Here is a 24,275-nt window from a genome sequence, read left to right as displayed (position 1 = left end):
TTGTTCTTCTTTAAGGCAATACTGATAGAAGAAATATTTTCACAAGTACTTGTCTATATTTGCTGTTTCCTTTACCCGGTTAAGAAGATGCAAAATGTGGAGAAGTAATCTCCTCTTTGAAGGTTATACAAAGATAGTAACCAATGTTATGCAAAAATCCCTCAATGCAAATTTTTATATAACATCATAAAAAACCTGAAACACGATTAAGATTAATTGCCTTTAGGTATTGAATATTTCTATTCTGTATTCCACTGCATAGCGCTAAGTCAGTCAACAATTTGTTTTACTGCTGTATTATGAAGAAGACAATGTTTTAGTACGAAATGATTTTGTTATTACCAAAATTACACAGGAATTATTGTTCTTCAGTAACAACTTGCCGGTTAGATTTTTCCCAATAATTTCCCAATGTAGATTAGTAAGTCAAAGATAATGGCTAAACAGACAAGTTGAGGCAGTATCACTTTGGATGGACTGAAAAGGTTTAGAGAGGGTAGAAGATTGAAAACAGAACAGCGAAGCCAGCTAGGAAAAAATCTTTGAGGCCACAAGTATCAAAAATGTTGATGTGGGTTTTAAAACATTGTATGATTAAGAGAAAAATGGAGGCAAGGGTCGTGCCCATGATGGAGCTGACTGAGTGTACAACCCTCTGCAGTCTTTTGTGACCCTGTGTATTGTTCAAATTAATTGTCATTCAACTATACACATGTATGCAGCTAAACGAAACAGCATTTTTCCCAGGCCAAAGTACAAAACACATAAGTTACACATAGCACATACAGTCACGATAGCCCATCAAGTCCACAAATCAATTCCTTGGCCTTTTTGCAACACTACTCAAACAGATGATCAATGTCGCATCTAAAAATCTGCTCATTGCCATCTGAAATTTTACCAATAAGTAATATCATATCCAACTATAGATGGTACTTGAAGTGTGCTTAGCTACAGTCATGAGTGCAGAGAGTAAAACAGTGGACTAAACCTGAGGTGCACCTGTGTTCAGTCAGAAAGGAGGAAATGTTATTACCTATCTACAATGACTGTCTCCCAATAAGGAAGAGGAGGATCAAGTTGCAACAGGAGATACAGAGACACAGGTTTTGAAACTTTGTTCCTATTAGGACTGAGGGAATAATTTCTTCTTAAGAAGAAAACTTTCATACAAAAGGACATCCTGAGACCGGGATCTCTGGGGTTCTAGTCCCTCCTGCAGGTAGAAGAAACATCCCCCCTGCATCCAGCCTATCAGTTAAATTGTATTTTTTTTTCCTCTTTACCTGATCTCGTCCTGACTTGTGTGAAGCCATGTGACGATCCAGTTGTGTTCTGTAGGCAAAAGTGTAGCGACAAAGGGAACAGCTGAAGTTGTCATCATTTTTTTCATGGCGATACTTAATGTGATCTTTTAGCGACGTCAAACGCTTGTACCCTCTATCACAATATGGGCATGTGAGCAGCTGAGCAAAAGCATCAGGAGTCCCTAGAAGTTGGAAATAGTAGACATCAAAACACACAACATAAACCTATTTCTAAAAGAGAGCCTACTAATGCTAGACATTGATCCAATTACATACTTCCATACTACGAGGGGTGATTGATAAGTTCGTGGCTCAAAGTAGAAGAAGTCAATTTTAGAAAACCTAGCACATTTATTTTTCAACATCATTCCCTCCTACATGTACACACTTAGTCCAGCAGTCGTGAAGCATACGGATCTTGGACCTCCAGAAAGTGTCCACAGCAGGGGTGATTGGTAAGTTCGTGGCCTACGGTAGAAGATGAGTTATACAGCTCTCATTACATGCACATGCAGTTCAACTCTGAGTGATTATGCAGAAAGTTTGAAGTTAATAACTCCTCTCCTTCTACCTTATGCCACAAGCTTATCAATCACCCCGATGAGTTATGCCCCACGACCGCTGGACTAAGTGTGTAAATGTAGGAGGGGACTATGTTGAAAAATAAATGTACTAGGTTTTCTAAAATTGACTCCTTCTACCTTAGGCCATGAACTTATCAAACACCCCTCGTAATTAATATCGGTAAGGAAAAAATTGGCTAACCCTTTACAAGTTTCTTGCTCCAGTGGCAGCATAAATTTAAAAAATACTATAGTCACCCACATCAAACATGATTAATACCCAATCTTTCCTCACCATTTCAAGTTAAAAGAAATTGAAAGTTATGTTGTAAAGCAGCACAATGCTACTTTTACGCCTACATCTAAGGGCTGAGAATCAAAGACAGCTTTTCAGTTGTTACCTAGGGAAATGTCTCTTCTTGGCAGAGGTAGAAAAACATCATAGAATATTGTTGAAAAATATTTAAAAATTTTATAAATCTCAATAATCATTTTGCTGATACCCTTGAAATGTTTTGCATGTAGAAATCTATTTATAGTAGTTGCATTCAATCATGCAGCAACAGTATTTGTACATAAATGAATCTATTCCATTTACTCATTCCATTTAGCCAATGATGATTAGCTATTTATGTACAAGTTTCACTTTTGCTGTTAGATAACTTCCATAATTACAAATGTTTTCACACACCAATTTCCTGTAATATCGTTAATGTGGGTTTGTAGGTTAATGTGTAATGTGCAGGGCAGTTCATCCATATTGCTGAGCAAAGAATTCAAAGAGTAATTACTCAGTAGCAGAAAAATGGGGTTTTACCAGTGTAATTGTGTTGTGGTTATTGGGATGGATTTGTGCTGGGCAGAAATCTATTCTTTTTAATCTGATTGACTATCAACAGCAGTATTTGGACAAAATAATTTGTTTAAAAATTAGACAAATGAGGAAATAAGATGAAACACAAGAACCAAAGCACAAGATGACACCTTGAACAAGATACAAAGGCTTCCACGTTACCCACAGAATGCTCTATGGGGTTGCTCAATAAAAGAAGTGGAATGACAGGTACAGCTTTTGTCCTTTGCAATTCTACTGCTGTTTATTTCAGTGATAACCTAAATGTACTTAATGGCTCCTGAGTGCACATTGCTACAACGTTAATCATTTCAATCGCAAAATTAGTATTTAATTTGTACATTCATCACGAGAGGGATCGCTTTCTGAAATGTCCACTGCTTATTCCCCTCCAGATGCTGCCTGACCTGCTGAGCTCCAGTATTGTGTGTGTGTTTCTCTGGATTTCCAGCTTCTGCAGTATTTCTGGTGTTTATGCTCAAGACATGAGTTAGTTAAATCTCAAAAGGGTGACTAAAGAAGGATGGCTAAAGAGGGATAAACCTTCAATTAAGCAGCCAGCATTGGGCATTGCAATAGTAATTTAGGAAGTAAACATTCTATTTTGCTTGTTTACAAATAATTTTTAACACCAAGAGTGAAACAACATTGTCAAAATGTTCCTCCACAAAGCAACTGGAATTAAATGTTTGAGTTACTTTAATGGAAAAAAATGGAAGAACATACATAACAATTCTCACAACACGCTGGAGGAACTCAGCAGGTCGGGCAGCATCCGGGGAAAAGATCGGTCGACGTTTCGGGCCGGAACCCTTCGTCAGGACTGTAGGGGGAAGGGGCAGAGGCCCTATAAAGAAGGTGGGGGGAGGGTGGTAAGGAGAAGGCTGGTGGGTTCCAGGTGAAAAACCAGTAAGGGGAAAGATAAAGGGGTGGGGGAAGGGAGGCAGAGAGGTGATAGGCAGGAAAGGTGAAGAAGGAATAGGGGAAAACACAATGGGTAGTGGAAGGAGGCGGAACCAAGAGGGAGGTGATAGGCAGCTGGGGGAGGGGGCAGAGTGACATAGGGATAGAGGAAGAGAGGGGGAGGGAATTACTGGAAGTTGGAGAATTCTATGTTCATACCAAGGGGCTGAAGACTACCTAGCCAGTATATGAGGTGTTGCTCCTCCAACCTGAGTTTAGCCTCATCATGGCAGTAGAGGAGGCCATGTATGGACATATCTGAATGGGAGTGGGAAGCAGAGTTGAAGTGGGTGGTTTTTAAAAAAAACTGAAGTAGAAACTTAACCATTGGCTGAATATCTCTTTCTTTCAATTTGTTAAAGAAATTCACGGGTCTCAGTTGTGATGAGATGGATAAAATATTTGTTCTGAAAAGTAAGTCAAAATACATTTGGCACACAAATAGATTGATAAGGTCTTTCTTTTTAAAAAATATTGCATCAGAAAATATAATATACGAAGTCCTATATCCAAAATAATTTCAAAATACTTTAAACAAGAAAGTAATTATAGCAGGGAAAATTACACCAATATTAAGATGGTGCTTGAAAATGAACTGTAGATAATGGAAATGAAAAGCCCTTTGAAAGAAAGCAGTGAGGCACCAGCCAGAGTACTTAGAGAAACACTTCCAGTGAGCAGTGCTAAGCCTGCAATCAAAGTGAAGAGATTTGCACAGAAGGCTAGAAATCACAGCTCTAGGCAGGAAAAATTAACTGTATATTGGGTTGAAAGATTTAATTAGTTCAGTTATCATTTGTGTAACTGCTGCATCCTGGATGTCAGATTATTGAGATTAAATTTTAATTATTTTACTTTTAATTTTTGGTGTAATCTCGACTACTACATAGCAATGCAAGTTTTGTATATTTTATCCAACAGAAGATATATGTAAACCATCCATTGTACCAAACACAAAGATAAAATAAACTAAGAAATATTAAATGAAAACAAAAGATGGAAATTCTAAGTCGATCAGGCAGTACCTGTGAAAAGAGAAACAGTTAACATTTCAGGCCCAGAACCCTTCACCAAAATTCCCAGAATTTTCTATTTCAGTTTCAGGTTTCTTGCATCAGTTTTATTTTTAAATTTTCCGTAGCAAATGTTTTTTTAATAAATGGTTTTGAATAGTAAAAAAATTGCATGTTATAAGGCTGATAATTCATAAATTACCATTTTCTTCTTGTCCACTAGCTTCTGGTGTGGCTCTTCTATGTTGCTCCTCTGGGGCTTCTGGGAAAATGACAGCTGTGTCTTTTTGCTGAAGGTATTCTTGAACTTTTGGATCATGGGTCTGTTCATCTTCTGCTGTTGAATCATGAAAGCAGTTCTCTCCATCAGAATCACAGCCTTCTTCATTAGCTGTCAACAATGTTATACTAAGTCACTCAACAATACATCTCCAAAACAAAATGCATCACATACTGCACATTCTACATGTGCAATAACATTCATTTTTATATTTTAAAATAAATCATGCAAGACAGATTACTACCACTGTACAGCTTTAATTTAATCATGTTAAAATGAGACTGTTCAGAAAATTTCAGTTTCCAATCTTACTCAAGAGGTAAATATGACACAAATACTTAAATAATGCTGAGGATACGGTCCATTGTTGAGGGTGCCATTTTACAGACAGCAATTAAATGCATAATCTTGAGAAAGATCCCACAAATCATGAAGACAAATTTTGCTAGATGCTACAGGTAATCTACCAAAAGAAACAACTTGCACAATTTTGGATTAAAATAATGTTGCCACACGTGCTGCAGCACAAATCGCTAATCTAAGTGAGTTCACAAAGACTCTGCCTGCAGGAATTGAAGTACACTGCAATAATTTTAAATACCCGTCTCCTTTGATCCCACTGGGAACGTGTGGGTTCCTGACATGCCTTTAAAATCACCAACAGTTTCAGGGTCAAATGCAAAAGACTGTGTTCTGAAGAAGCTAACTGATGACAAAAACCAAGGTACTTAGCCAAATGCAAGATCTCCATAAAGTTTGCAAGAAAAGGATTACAAGACACAGTCTTCCAGTTTCAAAAGAAAATTTTAAATTTAGGAACCAAAAGCAGCAAATAAAAAAGGTACGCGAACAACAGCTTTGAACTCCAGGCCGGGTCTTTATATGCTGCTGTTGTGACTCCCGTCTCCCCTTCTCCCACCAATACTCTGCAATCCTGTCTCCTTCAGATCCCACCGTCAGCTCCTGGGTACTCAGAGGCTCCATCTTCCTCTCAACCCCAACCCTCTCCTCTCCATTGACACCCCCAGCCTCCCCCCTCCCGCCTCTGATCCCAGCTCTCAAGATTCCAGCCTTGAACTCCAGGCCGGGTCTTTATGTGCTGCTGTTGTGACTCCCGTCTCCCCTTCCCCCACCACCACTCTGCAGCCCCGTCTTCCTCAGATCCCACCGTCAACTCCTGGGCCCTCAGAGGCTTCATCTTCCTCTCACCCCAACCCTCCCCTCTCCATTGACACAGCCAGCCTCCCCCCTCCCCCCCTCTCCCCTCTGATCCCAGCTCTCATCCGTGCCGGGTCTTTACTATCCCCTCCGACCTTCAACTGTCGGAGGCAGAACGCTCTGTTCTCAGTAAGGGCCTCACGTTTGTCCCCCTTCGCCCACACCTCAGCGAGTTCCGTGTTCGCCATGATGCGGAACTTTTCTTCCGCCGTCTCCGTCTCCGAGCCTACTTCTTCGGCAAGGACTCTTCCACCCCCACCAATGACCCCTTCTCCCGTCTTCAACCCTCCTCTTCTTCATGGACACCCCGCTCTGGTCTTCTGCCTGCTCTGGATCTCTTTATTGCTAACTGCCGACAGGACATCAACCGTCTCAACTTCACCGCACCTTGTCCCCATTCCAACCTCACTCCTTCAGAACGCTCTGCTCTCCACTCCCTCCGCACTAATCCTAACCTTATTATTAAACCCACCGATAAGGGGGGTGCTGTTGTAGTCTGGCATACTGACCTCTACCTTGCCGAGGCACAGCGACAACTCGCGTATACCTCCTCTTATTTACCCTTCGATCGTGACCCCACTAAGGAGCACCAGGCCATTGTCTCCCACACCATCACCGACTTTATCCGCTCAGGGGATCTCCCATCCACTGCTACCAACCTTATAGTTCCCACACCCCGCACTTCCTGGTCCTACCTCCTACCCAAGATCCACAAACCTGCCTGTCCTGGCCGACCTATTGTCTCAGCTTGCTCCTGCCCCACCAAACTCATTTCTGCATACCTCGACACTGTTTTATCACCCCTTGTTCAATCCCTTCTGACCTATGTTCGTGACACTTCTCACGCTCTTAAACTTTTCGATGATTTTAAGTTCCCTGGCCCCCACCGCTTTATTTTCACCATGGATGTCCAGTCCTTATATACTTCCATCCCCCATCAGGAAGGTCTTAAAGCTCTACGCTTCTTTTTGGATTCCAGACCTAATCAGTTCCCCTCTACCACCACTCTGCTCCGTCTAGCGGAATTAGTCCTTACTCTTAATAATTTCTCCTTTGGCTCCTCCCACTTCCTCCAAACTAAAGGTGTAGCTATGGGCACCCGTATGGGTCCTAGCTATGCCTGCCTTTTTGTTGGGTTTGTAGAACAATCTATGTTCCGTGCCTATTCTGGTATCTGTCCCCCACTTTTCCTTCGCTACATCGATGACTGCATTGGCGCTGCTTCGTGCACGCATGCAGAACTCGTTGACTTTACTAACTTTGCCTCCAACTTTCATCCTACCCTCAAGTTTACCTGGTCCATTTCCGACACCTCCCTCCCCTTTCTAGATCTTTCTGTCTCTGTCAACAGCTTATCCACTGATGTCTACTATAAGCCTACTGACTCTCACAGCTATCTGGACTATTCCTCTTCTCACCCTGTCTCTTGCAAAAATGCCATCCCCTTCTCGCAATTCCGCCGCATCTGCTCTCAGGATGAGGCTTTTCATTCTAGGACGAGGGAGATGTCTTCCTTTTTTAAAGAAAGGGGCTTCCCTTCCTCCACTATCAACTCTGCTCGTAAACGCATCTCCCCCATTTCACATACATCTGCTCTCACTCCATCCTCCCGCCACCCCACTAGGAAGAGGGTTCCCCTGGTCCTCACCTACCACCCCACCGGCCTCCGGGTCCAACATATTCTCTGTAACTTCCGCCACCTCCAACGGGATCCCACCACTAAGCACATCTTTCCCTCCCCCCCCTGCGTTCCGCAGGGATTGCTCCCCACACAACTCCCTTGTCCATTCGTCCCCCCCATCCCTCCCCACTGATCTCCCTCCTGGCACTTATCCGTGTAAGCGGAACAAGTGCTACACATGCAGTTATAATGGGTGACTTCAGTCTACATGTAGACTGGGTGAACCAAATTGGTAAAGGTGCTGAGGAAGAGGATTTCTTGGAATGTATGCGGGATGGTTTTTTGAACCAACATGTCGAGGAACCAACTAGAGAGCAGGCTATTCTGGACTGGGTTTTGAGCAATGAGGAAGGGTTAATTAGCGATCTTGTCGTGAGAGGCTCCTTGGGTAAGAGTGACCATAATATGGTGGAATTCTTCATTAAGATGGAGAGTGACATAGTTAATTCAGAAACAAAGGTTCTGAACTTAAAGAGGGGTAACTTTGAAGGTATGAGACGTGAATTAGCTAAGATAGACTGGCAAATGACACTTAAAGGATTGACGGTGGATATGCAATGGCAAGCATTTAAAGGTTGCATGGATGAACTACAACAATTGTTCATCCCAGTTTGGCAAAAGAATAAATCAAGGAAGGTAGTACACCCGTGGCTGACAAGAGAAATTAGGGATAGTATCAATTCCAAAGAAGAAGCATACAAATTAGCCAGAGAAAGTGGCTCACCTGAGGACTGGGAGAAATTCAGAGTTCAGCAGAGGAGGACAAAGGGCTTAATTAGGAAGGGGAAAAAAGATTTTGAGAGAAAACTGGCAGGGAACATAAAAACGGACTGTAAAAGTTTTTATAGATATGTAAAAAGGAAAAGACTAGTAAAGACAAATGTAGGTCCCCTGCAGACAGAAACAGGTGAATTGATTATGGGGAGCAAGGACATGGCAAACCAATTGAATAGTTAATTTGGTTCTGTCTTCACTAAGGAGGACATAAATAATCTTCCAGAAATAGTAAGGGACAGAGGGTCCAGTGGGATGGAGGAACTGAGCGAAATACGTGTTAGTAGGGAAGTGGTGTTAGGTAAATTGAAGGGATTGAAGGCAGATAAATCCCCAGGGCCAGATGGTCTGCATCCTAGAGTGCTTAAGGAAGTAGCCCAAGAAATAGTGGATGCATTAGTGATAATTTTTCAAAACTCGTTAGATTCTGGACTAGTTCCTGAGGATTGGAGGGTGGCTAATGTAACCCCACTTTTTAAAAAAGGAGGGAGAGAGAAACCGGGGAATTATAGACCGGTTAGCCTAACGTCGGTGGTGGGGAAACTGCTGGAGTCAGTTATCAAGGATATGATAACAGCACATTTGGAAAGCGGTGAAATGATCGGACAAAGTCAGCATGGATTTCTGAAAGGAAAATCAACCTGACGAATCTCATAGAATTTTTTGAGGATGTAACTAGTAGAGTGGATAGGGGAGAACCAGTGGATGTGGTATATTTGGATTTTCAAAAGGCTTTTGACAAGGTCCCACACAGGAGATTAGTGTGCAAACTTAAAGCACACGGTATTGGGGGTAAGGTATTGGTGTGGGTGGAGAATTGGTTAGCAGACAGGAAGCAAAGAGTGGGAATAAATGGGACCTTTTCAGAATGGCAGGCGACGACTAGTGGGGTACCGCAAGGCTCAGTGCTGGGACCCCAGTTGTTTACAATATATATTAACGACTTGGATGAGGGAATTAAATGCAGCATCTCCAAGTTTGCGGATGACACGAAGCTGGGTGGCAGTGTTAGCAGTGAGGAGGATGCTGAGAGGATGCAGGGTGACTTGGATAGGTTGGGTGAGTGGGCAAATTCATGGCAGATGCAATTTAATGTGGATAAGTGTGAAGTTATCCACTTTGGTGGCAAAAATAGGAAAACAGATTATTATCTGAATGGTGGCCGATTAGGAAAAGGGGAGGTGCAACGAGACCTGGGTGTCGTTATACACCAGTCATTGAAAGTGGGCATGCAGGTACAGCAAGCGGTGAAAAAGGCGAATGGTATGCTGGCATTTATAGTGAGAGGATTCGAGTACAGGAGCAGGGACGTACTACTGCAGTTGTACAAGGCCTTGGTGAGACCACACCTGGAGTATTGTGTGCAGTTTTGGTCCCCTAATCTGAGGAAAGACATCTTTGCCATAGAGGGAGTACAAAGAAGGTTCACCAGATTGATTCCTGGGATGGCAGGACTTTCATATGAAGAAAGACTGGATGAATTGGGCTTGTACTCGTTGGAATTTAGAAGATTGAGGGGGGATCTGATTGAAACGTATAAGATCCTAAAGGGATTGGACAGGCTAGATGCAGGAAGATTGTTCCCGATGTTGGGGAAGTCCAGAACGAGGGGTCACAGTTTGAGGATAGAGGGGAAGCCTTTTAGGACTGAGATTAGGAAAAACTTCCTCACACAGAGAGTGGTGAATCTGTGGAATTCTCTGCCACAGGAAACTGTTGAGGTCAGTTCATTGGCTATATTTAAGAGGGAGTTAGATATGGCCCTTGTGGCTACGGGGGTCAGGGGGTATGGAGGGAAGGCTGGGGCGGGGTTCTGAGTTGGATGATCAGCCATGATCATAATAAATGGCGGTGCAGGTTCGAAGGGCCAAATGGCCTACTCCTGCACCTATTTTCTATGTTTCTATGCCCTTACACTTCCTCCCTTACCACCATTCAGGGCCCCAAACAGTCCTTCCAGGTGAGGCAACACTTCACCTGTGAGTCGATTGGGGTGATATACTGCGTCCGGTGCTCCCGATGTGGCCTTTTATATATTGGCGAGACCCGACGCAGACTGGGAGACCGCTTTGCTGAACATCTACGCTCTGTCCGCCAGAGAAAGCAGGATCTCCCAGTGGCCACACATTTTAATTCCACATCCCATTCCCATTCTGACATGTCTATCCACGGCCTCCTCTACTGTAAAGATGAAGCCACACTCAGGTTGGAGGAACAACACCTTATATTCCGTCTGGGTAGCCTCGAACCTGATGGCATGAACATCGACTTCTCTAACTTCCGCTAAGGCCCCACCTCCCCCTCGTACCCCATCTGTTACTTATTTTTATGAACACATTCTTTCTCTCACTCTCCTTTTTCTCCCTCTGTCCCTCTGAATATACCTCTTGCCCATCCTCTGGGACCCCCCCCCCCACTTGTCTTTCTTCCCGGACCTCCTGTCCTATGATCCTCTTGTATCCCTTTTGCCAATCACCTGTCCAGCTCTTGGCTCCATCCCTCCCCCTCCTGTCTTCTCCTATCATTTTGGATCTCCCCCTCCCCCTCCAACTTTCAAATCCCTTACTCACTCTTCCTTCAGTTAGTCCTGACGAAGGGTCTCGGCCTGAAACATCGACTGCACCTCTTCCTACAGATGCTGCCTGGCCTGCTGCGTTCACCAGCCACTTTGATGTGTGTTGGTTAAATAAAAAAGATAAATACTTTCCTCTCAACTCAGTCACATTGACAGCACAATATGCTCTGTGTTCTCATATTGGTTTCTTCAAAGCAAAGACTTGAGGTAGTAGGTTAATTGATAACCGTAAATTGACCATAGTATGAAGGTGCATGGTAGCATTTGAAAGGAGTTGAATGCAATGAGACAAAACAAAATGGGATTAGTGTAGTTGAGTATTTCTTGATTGGCGCAACTTCAATGAGCTGAATGGTCTGTTTCCATAATGGTCTATGGATTTAAAAAAATACTCTGTACTACTCCAGTCCACTATTCCATCTCCACCAAATCCCACCAGCTGCTTTTTTTTTTAAACAGCATTTTCCTAAACCACTGAAAGTTTAAAAAAAAATTCTACTCCTGTAGTCAATAATCAGCTCCTTTGTTTTGCTGACATGGAGTGTCAGCCAGATTTTCAATCTCCCTCTTATATGCTGATTTGTCACCACCTTTGATTAAGGAGATACAGTGCAGTACTTGTTTCATTTTTTAAACTTTAGTCTTTCCCTTTGGCCACCCTCTCTATGCCTCCTTCAGACAAAAGAGGTTCTGCTGAAGGAATTTGAACAGCTAGGGACCAAATTAAAATGCAGAACCAAAAAAGTAATAATCTCTGGATTGTATCCTGAGCCATGCATATATTAACAAAGGGCTAATAAAATCAGTGCTAAATGCATAGCTCAAAGATTACAGTGGAAGAAGTAGGTTTGAATTTGTATAACATTGGAAATGGTATTGGGGAAAGAGGAAGCTTCAGGCTCTGCCAAACCAAGCTGACACCAGGGCCCTGGTGAATTACATAAATGGGGCTGTGGACATGACTTTAAACTAAATAGGTTCAACAGCTTGGAAAAGTATGGATTGAGTAAAAGGGAAGAAGAGTGCAGGTGAGGTTACTGAAGTCTCCAGAGTAACAAATAAGACAAAGTTCAGAGAGGGCTAAGAACTTAACTTCAGGCAACATAGAGACAAAATTAAGAAGGTGTTACATTTGAATGCATGGTACAGAAAATAAGGTAGATGAGCTCATAATGCAGATAGAAATTGGCAGATGTGACGTTGTGGGCGTCACAGAGCCATGACTTAAATGGGAGATATAAACAGCATATAAAAAGAGTAGTGTTACAAAGGACATGGGGGCTTTTAATATGCAAGCTGATTGGGAAATTCAGTTTGGCATTGGACCCTGAGAGAAAGAATTTGCAGAATGCTATGGGATGGCTTCTTAGATCAGCTTGTAGGACAGCCCACTTAGGAAATGGCCAGTTATGGATTCGGTGTTGTGCAATGAATCAGATTTGTTTGGTGGGGGGGGCTAAGGTAAAAGAACCTTTAGGAGGCAGTAATCATAATAGAATTGATTCTTGAAAGGGAGAAGCTGAAATTGTTTGCATTAGTATCACAGCTGAGTAAAAACTATAAAGGCATGAGAGAGGTAAAGGCCAAAAATTAGTGAGAAGCTGGAAGGCAATTAAAAAAGCCTTCTTGGGAAAGATATGAAGCTAAGATAGCCAATAATATAAAAGTATTTTTTCAGATATATAAAAAGCACCAGAGAAGTAAGAGTGGACATCAGGCTGCTGGAAAATGACACTGGGGACGTAGTAATATGGGACAAAGCAATGTTGGAAAACCAGGTATTTTGCAAAATTCTCAACAGTGGAAGACTTTAGCAGCATGTCAGAAATTTGAGAGAATAAGGGGGCAGAAGTGAGTGTAGTCATCATTACTAAGGGGATGGTGCTTGGGAAGATGAAATGTATGAAGATGAAAAGTTACCTGGACCAGATGGACTGCAGCTCAGGGTTCTCAAAAATGTAGCTAAAGAGATTGTGAAGGATTGGAAAATACCAAATGTCTCTCTAATCTCTAAGAGGGGAGACAGGCAAAAAAATGGAAAACTATAGGCCAGTTAGCCTGACTTCAATGGTTGGTAAGAGATTAGAGTCCTTTACTAAGGATGAGATTCCAGGGCTTTTGGAGGTACACAACTTAATAGGCCAAAGTCAGCATGGTTTCCATAAGGGGAAATCTTGCCCAACAAGTCTGTTGGAATTCTTCAATGAAATAACAAGCAAGATAGACAAAGGTCAATCAGTGGATGTTGTTTCAGAAGACCTTTGACATGCTGCTACCCATGAAGCTGCTGAACAACGTAAGAGCCCATGATCTTACAAGAAAGATAATACCCCAGCATGAATAGAAGATTGGCTGACAGAGATGGGAATGAAGCGGGCCTTTTCTGGTTGACTGTGGATGACTCTTGATATGTTCCTTAGGGGTCAATGCTAGTTCCTTTACTTTTCACAGTATATGTTAATTATCTGGATGATGGAACTGATGTTAGGTAGATGGGAAGGTAGTATTGAGGAACCAGGGTATCTACAGAAGAACTTGGACAAGTTAAGGGAATGGGTATAGAAGGGGCAAGTGGAACACAGCACAGGAGAGTGCAATATCTTGCAATTCGTTACAAGGAATAAAGGTGTAAATTATTTTCTAAACAGGGAGAAAATTCATAAATTGGAGATACAAAGGGACTTAGGAATGCAGGATTCCCTGAAGGTTAATTTTGTCGTTTGCGTCTGTATTAACGAAGGCAAATACAATGTTAGCATTCATTTAGAGAGAATTAGAACATAAAGCTGAGGCTTTAGAAGCCATTGGTAAGACCGCACTTGGGAGTACCAGGAGAGGTTTTAGGCCCCTTATCTAAGAAAGAACGTGCTGGCACTGGAGACTGTCTAGAAGAGGTTTACAAGAATAATTCTGGAAATAAAAGGGTTAACATACGAGGAACATTTGAGGATGTTTTCAATAGTGGGAGGGACTAGGACCAGAGGTCACAGCATCAGAATAGGAAGTACATCTCTTTAGAACTGGGATGAGGAGGAATCTCTTTAACCAGAGGGTGCTGAATCTGTGTAATTTATTGCCACTGACAGCTCTGGAGGCAAATTATTGAATATATTTAAAGTGAAAGTTGACAGTCTATTGGTTAGTAAGGACGTGAAAGGTTATGGGGAGAAGGCATGAAAATGTGGTTGAGAGGGAAACTAAATATGCCACGACTGAACGGCAGAGCAGTCTCAAAAGGCTGAATGGCCCAATTCTGCTACTATGTCTTGTGGTTTTATGGTCTCACCCTTCCCTGCAACGCAAACTTAACTTAACTTCAAACTTTTCCCTCTTCTTACTAAAGCCTTCAAACTGAAACATAATGTCCATTTCTCTTCACTGAAGTTCTTTGACTATTGAGGATTTCTCAATTGTCTGCTTTTACTTCAAAATGCATGAAATAGTTATGTCTTGAGAATGGAATCCCAGAGACTTTTTGAATGCTGTTAATGGTAGGAAACTGTGTCACATGTGCAGCTGCCTGGAATGATCCTTGATCTACAGAGTTGAAGAATGCCTGAGACTTTAACCTTCACAATGACAGCAGTTCATACATATGTGCATGCCTTGAAATCTTCCTGCAGAATGTCACATATCTCAGTGAAGACAGCCTTGGTAAAGTTGAACCTGTGAAGGCATTGCTTTTCAAGTGGTTATGACAGGATTTTATCTCTGCAAATGTTATGGCGATAAGCACTTTACAATGTATACATCTGTGCCTCATCCCTTGACATCCCAGACCTTCCCATCCCAGATCTGCAACAACTGGCTTGAATATTTTTTTTAAACTCACTGTCAAAGTGACAAACAGTTCTGCACATAGAAACTGTGACTTTGGCCAGCAAAAGTGGAAAACGGTATTAACAACTAAAGGCTGATTTATACTTCTACGTCAAATCGATGCCATAGGTACGGCGTAGCCGCAAACCCTACACAAAGCCTACGCGGATCCCTGCACCATAGCCTGACGTGCACCTCTCCCAAAATGTAACTATGCGTCGCAGTAACGCAGACCGCAACAACTGTGATTGGTCCACTTGGTAGCATCGCATTTCCTCCTACGCTGCAATAGCTTCCCATTGGGCGACTGAAGGGTGGGGAAGGTACTCTGGCTGCAATGCTTTCCATAAAGCTTTACAGACCTCCGAAATTGTGGAGGACACGTTTCGCTTTTACGAAAAAAGACACTCGCTTTAAACTTGTTTACCCTGAGAAGGACTACCATGACCGTGAAGCCCTGCACAGGCAGATGTGTGTGCAAGCACGATGTGCCCGAATTGCAGAGCAACGCAGACGCACCAACGCACAAGTATAAATGCCCACAACGCACGTAGGCCACTTACGTAGGTTACGGCGTCCATTTGACGCAGAAGTATGAATCAGCCTTAATATTGCTAGTTGCTGGGAATACTTTTGGATACATTGCAAGGATTATTCCAAGACATGCAACTTAATCTGGTTTTACTTAAAGATGGCCTTTTCTTAAAACTGCAAATGTAAACCAATGAAATAGAATATTAAGTTCTTTGTATATTAATATTTTTATTATTAAAATTGGGATACTCAAAGATGGTGGTCAGATGTATTTGTATAAAAATTATTTATGGTAAGCATATTTATAGCTACATGGGGGGAGGGGTAGAAACAGCACCAGGTTTCCCTCAAATTTATCAAAGAATAATTTTAATCCAAAGGAAATGGTCTTAAAACTCTGCCCAAATGCAATGATTCATGCAAGATTTTACATTTGGGATTATGCAAGTGAATGAAATATTGAACAATTTCTCCAGTAAACTAGTGCAAATTTAACTCAAAGTTCCCCTTAAATTACGCACTGCGACAAAACAAAATCTCTATCCTATTTCATAAACCTCAACACAGATGCCTGTATGAAAAGGAAAGGATAATCAATTTTCTCACTCCATGCAGAAAGCACTCAACAGACACTTTAAATGAAATTTGAACACAAAGAGCCATTGGATGTAATGTAAGAAATTGCTTTGTTTTCTCTGGCAGAATATAGTATATCAGAGCACTTTTCCTAATCTGTCAGTTTTAATCGTTGCTTGCAAAATGGAACTGTATAATTAAAGGCTTAAGCGTAGCAAGGATATGAGGTAAGAGTAAAGAAAGGTTGTGATCTTTGAACTAAGTGGATTCCTCCGTGAATAATCCGGGCTCCACAGTCTCTTAATATACAGTGGTATGCAAAAGTTTGGACACCCCAGTCAAAGTCTCTGTTACTGTGAATAGCTAAGCAAGTAAAAGATGAACTGATTTCCAAAAGGCATAAAGGTAAAGATGACACATTTCTTTACTATTTTAAGCAAGATTACTTTTTTTTTAAATTTCCATCTCTTACAGTTTCAAAATAACAAAAAAGGAAAGGGGCCCAAAGCAAAAGTTTGGGCACTCTGCATGGTCAGTACTTTGTAACACCCCCTTTGGCAAGTATCACAGCTTGTAAGCGCTTTCTGTAGCCAGCTAAGAGTCTTTCAATTCTTGTTTGGGGGATTTTCGCCCATTCTTCCTTGCAAAAGGCTTCTAGTTCTGTGAGATTCTTGGGCCGTCTTGCATGCACTGCTCTATGGAGGTCTATCCACAGATTCCTGATGATGTTTAGGTCGGGGGGACTGTGAGGGCCATGGCAAAACCTTCAGCTTGCGCCTCTTGAGGTAGTCCATTGTGAATTTTGAGGGATGTTTAGGATCATTATCCTGTTGTAGAAGCCATCCTCTTTTCATCTTCAGCTTTTTTTTAATATAAACAGACAGTGTGATGTTTGCTTCCAGAATTTGCTGGTATTTAATTGAATTCGTTCTTCCCTCTACCAGTGAAATGTTCCCCATGCCACTGGCTGCAACACAAACCCAAAGCATTATCGATCCACCCCACTGCTTAACAGTTGGAGAGGTGTTCTTTTCATGAAATTCTGCACCCTTTTTTCTCCAAACATACCTTTCCTCATTGTGGCCAAAAAGTTCCATTTTAACTTCATCAGTCCACAGGACTTGTTTCCAAAATGCATCAGGCTTGTTTAGATATTCCTTTGCAAACTTCTGACGCGGAATTTTATGGTGAGGATGCAGGAAAGGTTTTCTCCTGATGGCTCTTCCATGAAGGTCATATTTGTGCAGGTGTCGCTGCACAGTAGAACAGTGCACCACCACTCCAGAGTCTGCTAAGTCTTCCTGAAGGTCTTTTGCAGTCAAACAGGGGTTTTGATTTGCCTTTCTAGCAATCCTACCAGCATTTCTCTTGGAAAGTTTTCTTGGTCTTCCAGACCTCAACCTGACCTCCACCATTCCTGTTAACTGCCATTTCTTAATTACATGACGAACTGAGGAAACGACACCTGAAAACACTTTGCTATCTTCTTATAACCTTCTCCTGCTTTGTGGGCATCATTTATTTTAATTTTCAGAGTGCTAGGCTGCTACTTAGAGGACCCCATGGCTGCTGATTGTTGGGACAAAGTTTGATGAGTCAGGGGATTTATAAAGCTTTGAAATTTGCATCACCTGGCCTTTCCTAACGATGACTGTGAACAAGCCATAGCCCTAACAAGCTAATTAAGGTCTGAGACCTTGGTAAAAGTTATCTCAGAGCTCAAATCTCTTGGGGTACCCAAACTTTTGCATGGTGCTCCTTTCCTTTTTTTACTCTAAAATTGTACAAAACAAAAATAATACACTAATCTTGCTTAAAATGTTGAAAAGAATGTTTCATCTTTAACTTTATGACTCTTGGAGATCAGTTCATCTTCTACTCACTTAACTATTCACAGTAATAGAAATTTTGACTGGGGTGCCCAAACTTTTGCATGCCACTGTACGATTATTTTGTGTCCTAAAGCTAATCACCATTGGAGAACTATTTTATAATCTGAAATTATTCTGCATTTATTTTCTCTTCCCACATTCAAAGTGTGAACAGTTCACTAACTTAATCCAAAAATGGATTCACAATTGCAGCAAAAAGCATGAAGTATACAAGAGTTCATTTTAATCACCCAACGCAAATCTTTTTCTTTATCCTCCATCTTTGCATATGTGGCACTGAACAGCAAGCAAGATCCTGTACAACAACATGCACATCAGATTAATTATTTAGCCCATATAAAGATTTGGTCTGTACCTGTGCAACCATCACTCAGCATCTGGGCTTCAGGCCCCAGGCTGCCTGTATTTTCTTTCCTTCCTGAAAAGCAAGAATAAAGTAATCTCAAAGTCTATTTAAATAAAACTAAGTGAATTAATTACTCAGTAAATGCCTGTCAAAATAAATAAGCAGAGCCAAGATGAAATGAATAAGCTTCCCACAACTTCTTGGGTAGTGCGCCTAGATATTACATTTATATGTTCAAATCATTTGCTTTTAATTTGATTGTGCAGCTGCAGAAGTAATACTAAATTACATCAGCTTTTAAGATCAGACACTCTTCCTTGTGATTACCAAGTCATAAAGTTACTTAACTCCATTGGCACAATGAAGCACAGAAACAATGAACCAGGTTGCATTTGTCAGCCGCCAAACTTTAAGCTTGTTTTTTACTTAAAGTGAGTCCCTAGGTGCAATGATCTTATGGTAGTTCAGCTTTCAACACTCATCAGTGAGATTTTGAGAATGTAGCTAATGTGATTGATGAGTGTAGAGCTGTGCATGTTGGATTTGGGACTGAATCGTGATATGTTCCTTAGGGGTGGAACTTCTTCATCAACTCAGAGGGTGGTAAACCTTTCAAATTCTCTACCCCAGGGGGCTGTGAAGGCCATTGCTTTGAATGAAAACAACAATTGATACATTTCTGGAATTCAAGAAGTCTAGCAATACAGGAGAAGTGGCCACCATGATGAGCTGACCTTGCTGAATGCCTAACTACCTAAATTTTCATAAGGTGTTTGGCAAGGTCCAACATGGAAGATTGATTCATGGAAGATTCAGAATTGGCTTGCCCATAAAAGATAGAGGATAGTGAATAGGCCTTAACTTAACACTACCACGGCTAAATGATGGTCTACAGGGATCCATACTGCAGCCTCTAGTGTTTGTGAAATACTAGTTTGAGATGCGCAGAGCAAATGCCTTTTTTGCCACCTTATCAGCCACTTTCAAGGAGCACTTGGACCCCAAGACCCCTTCTTGTCCAGAGCAGTTTCTTCCCATGGAATTCAGAACAGCCAGTGTACTTACAATTAGCAGATTTCTCAACATAAGTGCCTGAAAAAATGTAGAAATTTACACTTCCCATTGGACTCCAGGGACTGGCCAAAGAATTTATTTTGCCTGAATTGTGGATTCTTTTTCATTCCCTACTACACTTGCGTGCAACATGAATAGACAAGGCCATTCAATGAAAACTGTTGAGATCCAGTTTGAATAATTCAAGTTAAGACAATTTATCTCCTTAAATATTACAAAAAAATTCACAAATTTTAGTGCAGGTTTCTAATTGTTTGTTTATTCTGTTTTTGCCTTCTCTACTTCACCACCCTTACAATAAATACAGATATGACACATTAAAAACATGATGAACTAAACTTAAGTAAGCTAAGAGATGTACATAGCTATTTGTAATTTGCATTGAACTGCTGCTGCTAAGTTAACAAATTTCACATCACATGCCAGTGATAATAAACCTGATTCTGATTCCATAACGTTTGCCTATGAGGCCAATGACCCAATTTAGAAACCCACTTCCTATGAGGAAGGCCGATCTGAAACCATTTCATTCTAGTTCTTCTTTCTGCCTTTTGTGTCTGTAGGAATAAAAACATGGAAGTAAACAACGTTTTACTGTGGTGCTGGGTGCTGATTTATATTCTGCTATTATTTCGAAAAATAGTTTTCAGGATAATACATACAAAATGCTGAAGCAACTTAGTAGGTCAGGCTGCATCTATGTAAAGTACTGATGAAGGGTCTTGGCCTGAAACATCAACTTTTCCATTGACACTATCTGACCTGCAGAGTTCCTCCAGCATTTTGCATGTGTTACTATGAATTTCCAGTATCTGCAAAATCCCTTGTGTTTATGTCCTCATGATATTTATTACCTACTCATAGTTACCCTCAATGAGTGGACAAATGAGCTTACAAACTGTTCCAGCCCAAGTTAACATAAGATCATATGGTTTCTCTGCCATCCATCAAGTATTCTACAACATTTTTCCCATCGTTGGCTTCTCTTCATATCCAGAAATCAATACAAAACAATAACCTCCACAGCTCCTAGGGGTAGAGAAATTCCATCTTCTGAGTGAAGTTTTTTGCCAACTCAGTTCTAAATGGCTTGTACCTTATTCTGAATGTGGAACATCCTCCCTGCATCTAAACTGTTACAACCTTTAATGATTTTTTTTAATGTTTTAATGACATTCAACAGCAATACTGAGATGTGATTTTACAGAACAGATTGATGAACTCAGGACAGTCAGTGGACACTGTCAATGTGGAATCTAGTAATACCTTTGACAAGGTCCTTCTGGGTAGGCTTGTCCAGAAGGTTAAATCACATTGGTCCAGGTTGAAGTAGGTAACTGGATACAAAATTGACTTGCTGGTAGTGGAGGGTTGTTTAACAGATTGGAGGCTTGTGACCAGTGGTGTGACACAGGAATCAGTGCTGGGTCCCATGTTGTATGCAGATTAAATGGTTAGTAAAGTTTGCAGATAACACCAAAATTGATGTGAACAGTAAAGAGGGTATCTAAGATTACAGCAGGACCTAGATTACTGGGAAAGTGGCCCAAGGAATAACAGGTTGAATTTAATTCAAATGGTTGTTGCATTTCAGGAACTTAAACGGGAGCAGAACTTGCACAGTAAATGGTAGGGCCCTAGAGTGTGTTGTAGAACGGAGAAACTAGGGATACAAGTATATAGTTCCCTGCAAGTGGTGACATGGATAAACAGGGTAGTAAAGGTGGCCTTTGGCATGCTTACCTTCATTAGTCAAGACATTGATTACAAGAATTTGGATGTCATGATAAAACTGTAAAGGCTCTGCTGAGATCACACTCAAACTATTTTGTGCAGTGCTGGTCACCTAGCTATAAGAAGGATGTCATTAAGCCTAAAAGATTCACAAGGATGTTACCATGAATATTTTTCTCTGGAGCATAGGAGGCTGAGGTATAGAGGTATATAAGATCTTAGGGATATTAATAAGATCAATGATTACAGCTTTACTCCAAGGTTAGGGGAGTCTAAAACTAGAGGGCAAAGATTCAAAGTGAGAGGAGAGAAATTTAAAAGAAAGGTGCAATTTCCCCCCACACACAGTCATTGTTATAGAACACTACAGCACAGAAACAAGCTCTTTGGCCCATCTAGTTGAAGCCAAACCATTAACCTGCCTAGAGCCATCAACCTGCACCTGGACCATAACCCTTCATACCCCTCCAATCCACGTACCTATCAAAATATTTCTTCAATGCTGAAATTGAACCTACATCTGCCACTTCTGCTGTCAGCTTGTTCAACACTCTCACCATCCTGAGTGAAGTTTCCTCCCATGTTCCTCTTAAACATTTCTCCTTTCACTCTTAACCCATGACCTTTAGTTCTAGTCTCATCCAACCTTAGTGGAAAAAGCCTGCTTGCATTTACCCTAAGTTAACAAATCTCATGTCACATGCCAGTGATAATAAATCTGATTCTGATTCTGTATCCCTCAAAATGTACTATCAAATTTCACCTCATTCTTATTTGCTCCAGGGATTAAAGTGCTAACTTTATTTATTTATTAATAAAGGGGAAACTATCGCCTGAGTGTGGTGGGTATATGGTATGAGCTGCCAGAGAAAGAGTAGATGCAGGTGGAATAACAAAATTTAAAAGGTATTTATTTGGTCAGGAGATGGATAGGAAAGTTTTAGAGGAGTATGGGCTAAACATACGCAAATGGATCTAGATACGGTAGGAAGCTAGGCCAACATGGACAAGTTGTACCAAAGGCCAAATTTCCAAGCTGTATAACTATGACCCTCTCCCCTTGTTCTGTCTCTGGAGGCCCTGTTCGTTTTGTAAAAACAACATTTCTTGTTCTTAAGCACCTTTTTCCTTTTCTTATAGCACTTTCTGCGTGGGTTAATTCACATTTCGACATCCATCTCCATCCACTCTTTATTTGCCCTTGAAACAGCAATATCTATGAGTCTTAAGCTTTCTTAATATTGGTAAACAATTCATGTATTTGAAGGAAGTATTATGTTTATCGTTCATCACTGTCGTCCACAGCAATAACTATAGAATGATGCATGTGTGTATTACTTTGTTTAATGCTCATTGTGAGAATAATCAAAAATATTAGTATATTCAGGTGCCCGATGATTCTCTGTTGAATGAAATACATGTTTTACATAACTTTTTGCAGTTTCACAAAACCCTGTAGAAAGCTTCCGGCTCAGGTGATTTTTGAGAAGGTGTTTAACTCCCTGCCTAGCTTTGTATGCAACGCACTACGAGGGCAGTAGACCACTATTTAATCTTACCTGTAGAGTATACAGTCTATATCTTTTTAATCTCATCTCTTAGGGAAAACTCACCATCCTCAGAATCAGTCTCATAAACCTTTGCTGCAATCCCTCTAAGGGAAGTACATCTTTTGCTAGATAAGGGGACCAAAACTGCACACAATAGTCCAGGGGCCATCTCACCAAGGCCCTATAGAATCGCAATACATGTCTTTATTACAAAAAAAAACATTATGAAGGTCAACATATATTCCTTTATTGCCTGCTGAGCCTGCACATTGACCTTCAGTGACTTGTGTACAAGCACACACAAATCCCTTTGAATATCAACATTATCCAAACCTGGACGTTTATCAAATGCTCTGATTTTATTAGCATATTCTTAGTGTAATTCAGAGGCTTTCATTAGAGAACAGAACAAGTGGAAAGTTATCATAACTTTGAAACAGTTTCATGAACAATGTTTCTGATGCCACTATTTTCAAATTTATTAAATGTTCATTTTTTTCAAAATTGCAATAGTGTTTTAAATATCCAGTTTAATATAAATATATGCCTTGGAGCTACCAGTTCAATACAACCAAAGTATTTTCAACTGCATTCAAGCAAATAAAAGTATATTTTTGAATTAGGACATACAGCATACAGCAGTGGTCCCCAACCACCGGGCTGCGAGCATGTGCTACCGGGCTGCGCGGAAACGATATGAGTCAGCCGCACCTTTCCTCATTCCCTGTCACGCACTGTTGAACTTGAACACCACCCACCCACCCCAGGTCGGCTGGTCCGCAAGAATATCATCAATATTAAACTGGTCCACGGTGTGCAAAAGGTTGGGGGCCCCTGGCACATAGCTCTCACTCCAGAGCAAGTCAAAATGTGACCACTCTGAGGCCCAAGACCATGCTTCAGAACAACTTGATTTTGCTTTTCTTTGTTGTATTCACATCAGCAACCTTGATCATTTCCAATATTCAAAAGTATTTTTGAAAAGCCAAAACTAGAAGTACTTGGAATTTTTCAAGACATCGCAGTAGGAACACTTACAGTGCCAACATTGCTGAAATACAACTTAGAAATGACACATACAAAGTTTCCACAAAAGTTGTTAAAAGTAATATTATAACATATATATAAAATCCTCAGTTGTCCATCAAAATCCGATGACGACGTCCACTCCTTTGACGGTGAGATCTTTGATGACTATACAGTCCTATCCTATCCTGGACCCCACAAGCTCTACTGCAGGTGGGACATGTATATGTGGTAGTGGTAACACTCACAACACGCTGGAGGAACTCAACTGGTCGGGCAGCATCCATGGAAACTATCAGTCTACGTTTCGGGCCGGAACCCTTCATCAGGACGGAAGGAAGGAAGGGGCAGGGGCCCTATAAAAAAGGTAGGGGGAGGGTGGGAAGGAGAAGGCTGGAAGGTTCCAGGTGAAAAACCAGTAAGGGGTGGGGGAGGGCAAGCAGGGAGCTGATAGGAAGGAAAGGTGAAGAAGGAATAGGGGAAAACATAATGGGTAG

The 24,275-nt window shown here is 41.3% G+C and overlaps 1 protein-coding gene across 4 annotated transcripts in view; it reads right to left on the bottom strand.

Moving 5' to 3' along the window:
• Positions 1 to 24,275, bottom strand: part of zeb1b (zinc finger E-box binding homeobox 1b) — a 160,977-nt gene that overhangs the window by 28,804 nt on the left and 107,898 nt on the right. For 3 of the 4 annotated variants that reach the window (XM_063044337.1, XM_063044334.1, XM_063044336.1), the window contains exons 3-5: positions 18,404 to 18,466; positions 4,902 to 5,090; positions 1,287 to 1,489 (exon numbers count right to left, since the gene is read on the bottom strand). In XM_063044337.1, coding sequence (XP_062900407.1) covers positions 1,287 to 1,489; positions 4,902 to 5,090; positions 18,404 to 18,425 — 414 coding nt within the window. In that variant the 5' untranslated portion in view covers positions 18,426 to 18,466. The remainder of the gene's footprint in view (positions 1 to 1,286; positions 1,490 to 4,901; positions 5,091 to 18,403; positions 18,467 to 24,275) is intronic. The other variant, XM_063044335.1, reaches the window with a different exon arrangement.

This window comes from Mobula hypostoma, chromosome 3 (assembly GCF_963921235.1).
Source record: "Mobula hypostoma chromosome 3, sMobHyp1.1, whole genome shotgun sequence".
NCBI classification, from domain to species: domain Eukaryota; kingdom Metazoa; phylum Chordata; class Chondrichthyes; order Myliobatiformes; family Myliobatidae; genus Mobula; species Mobula hypostoma.
Note: the sequence above shows the minus strand (reverse complement) of the source record. Positions and strands in the feature narration are given on the sequence as shown.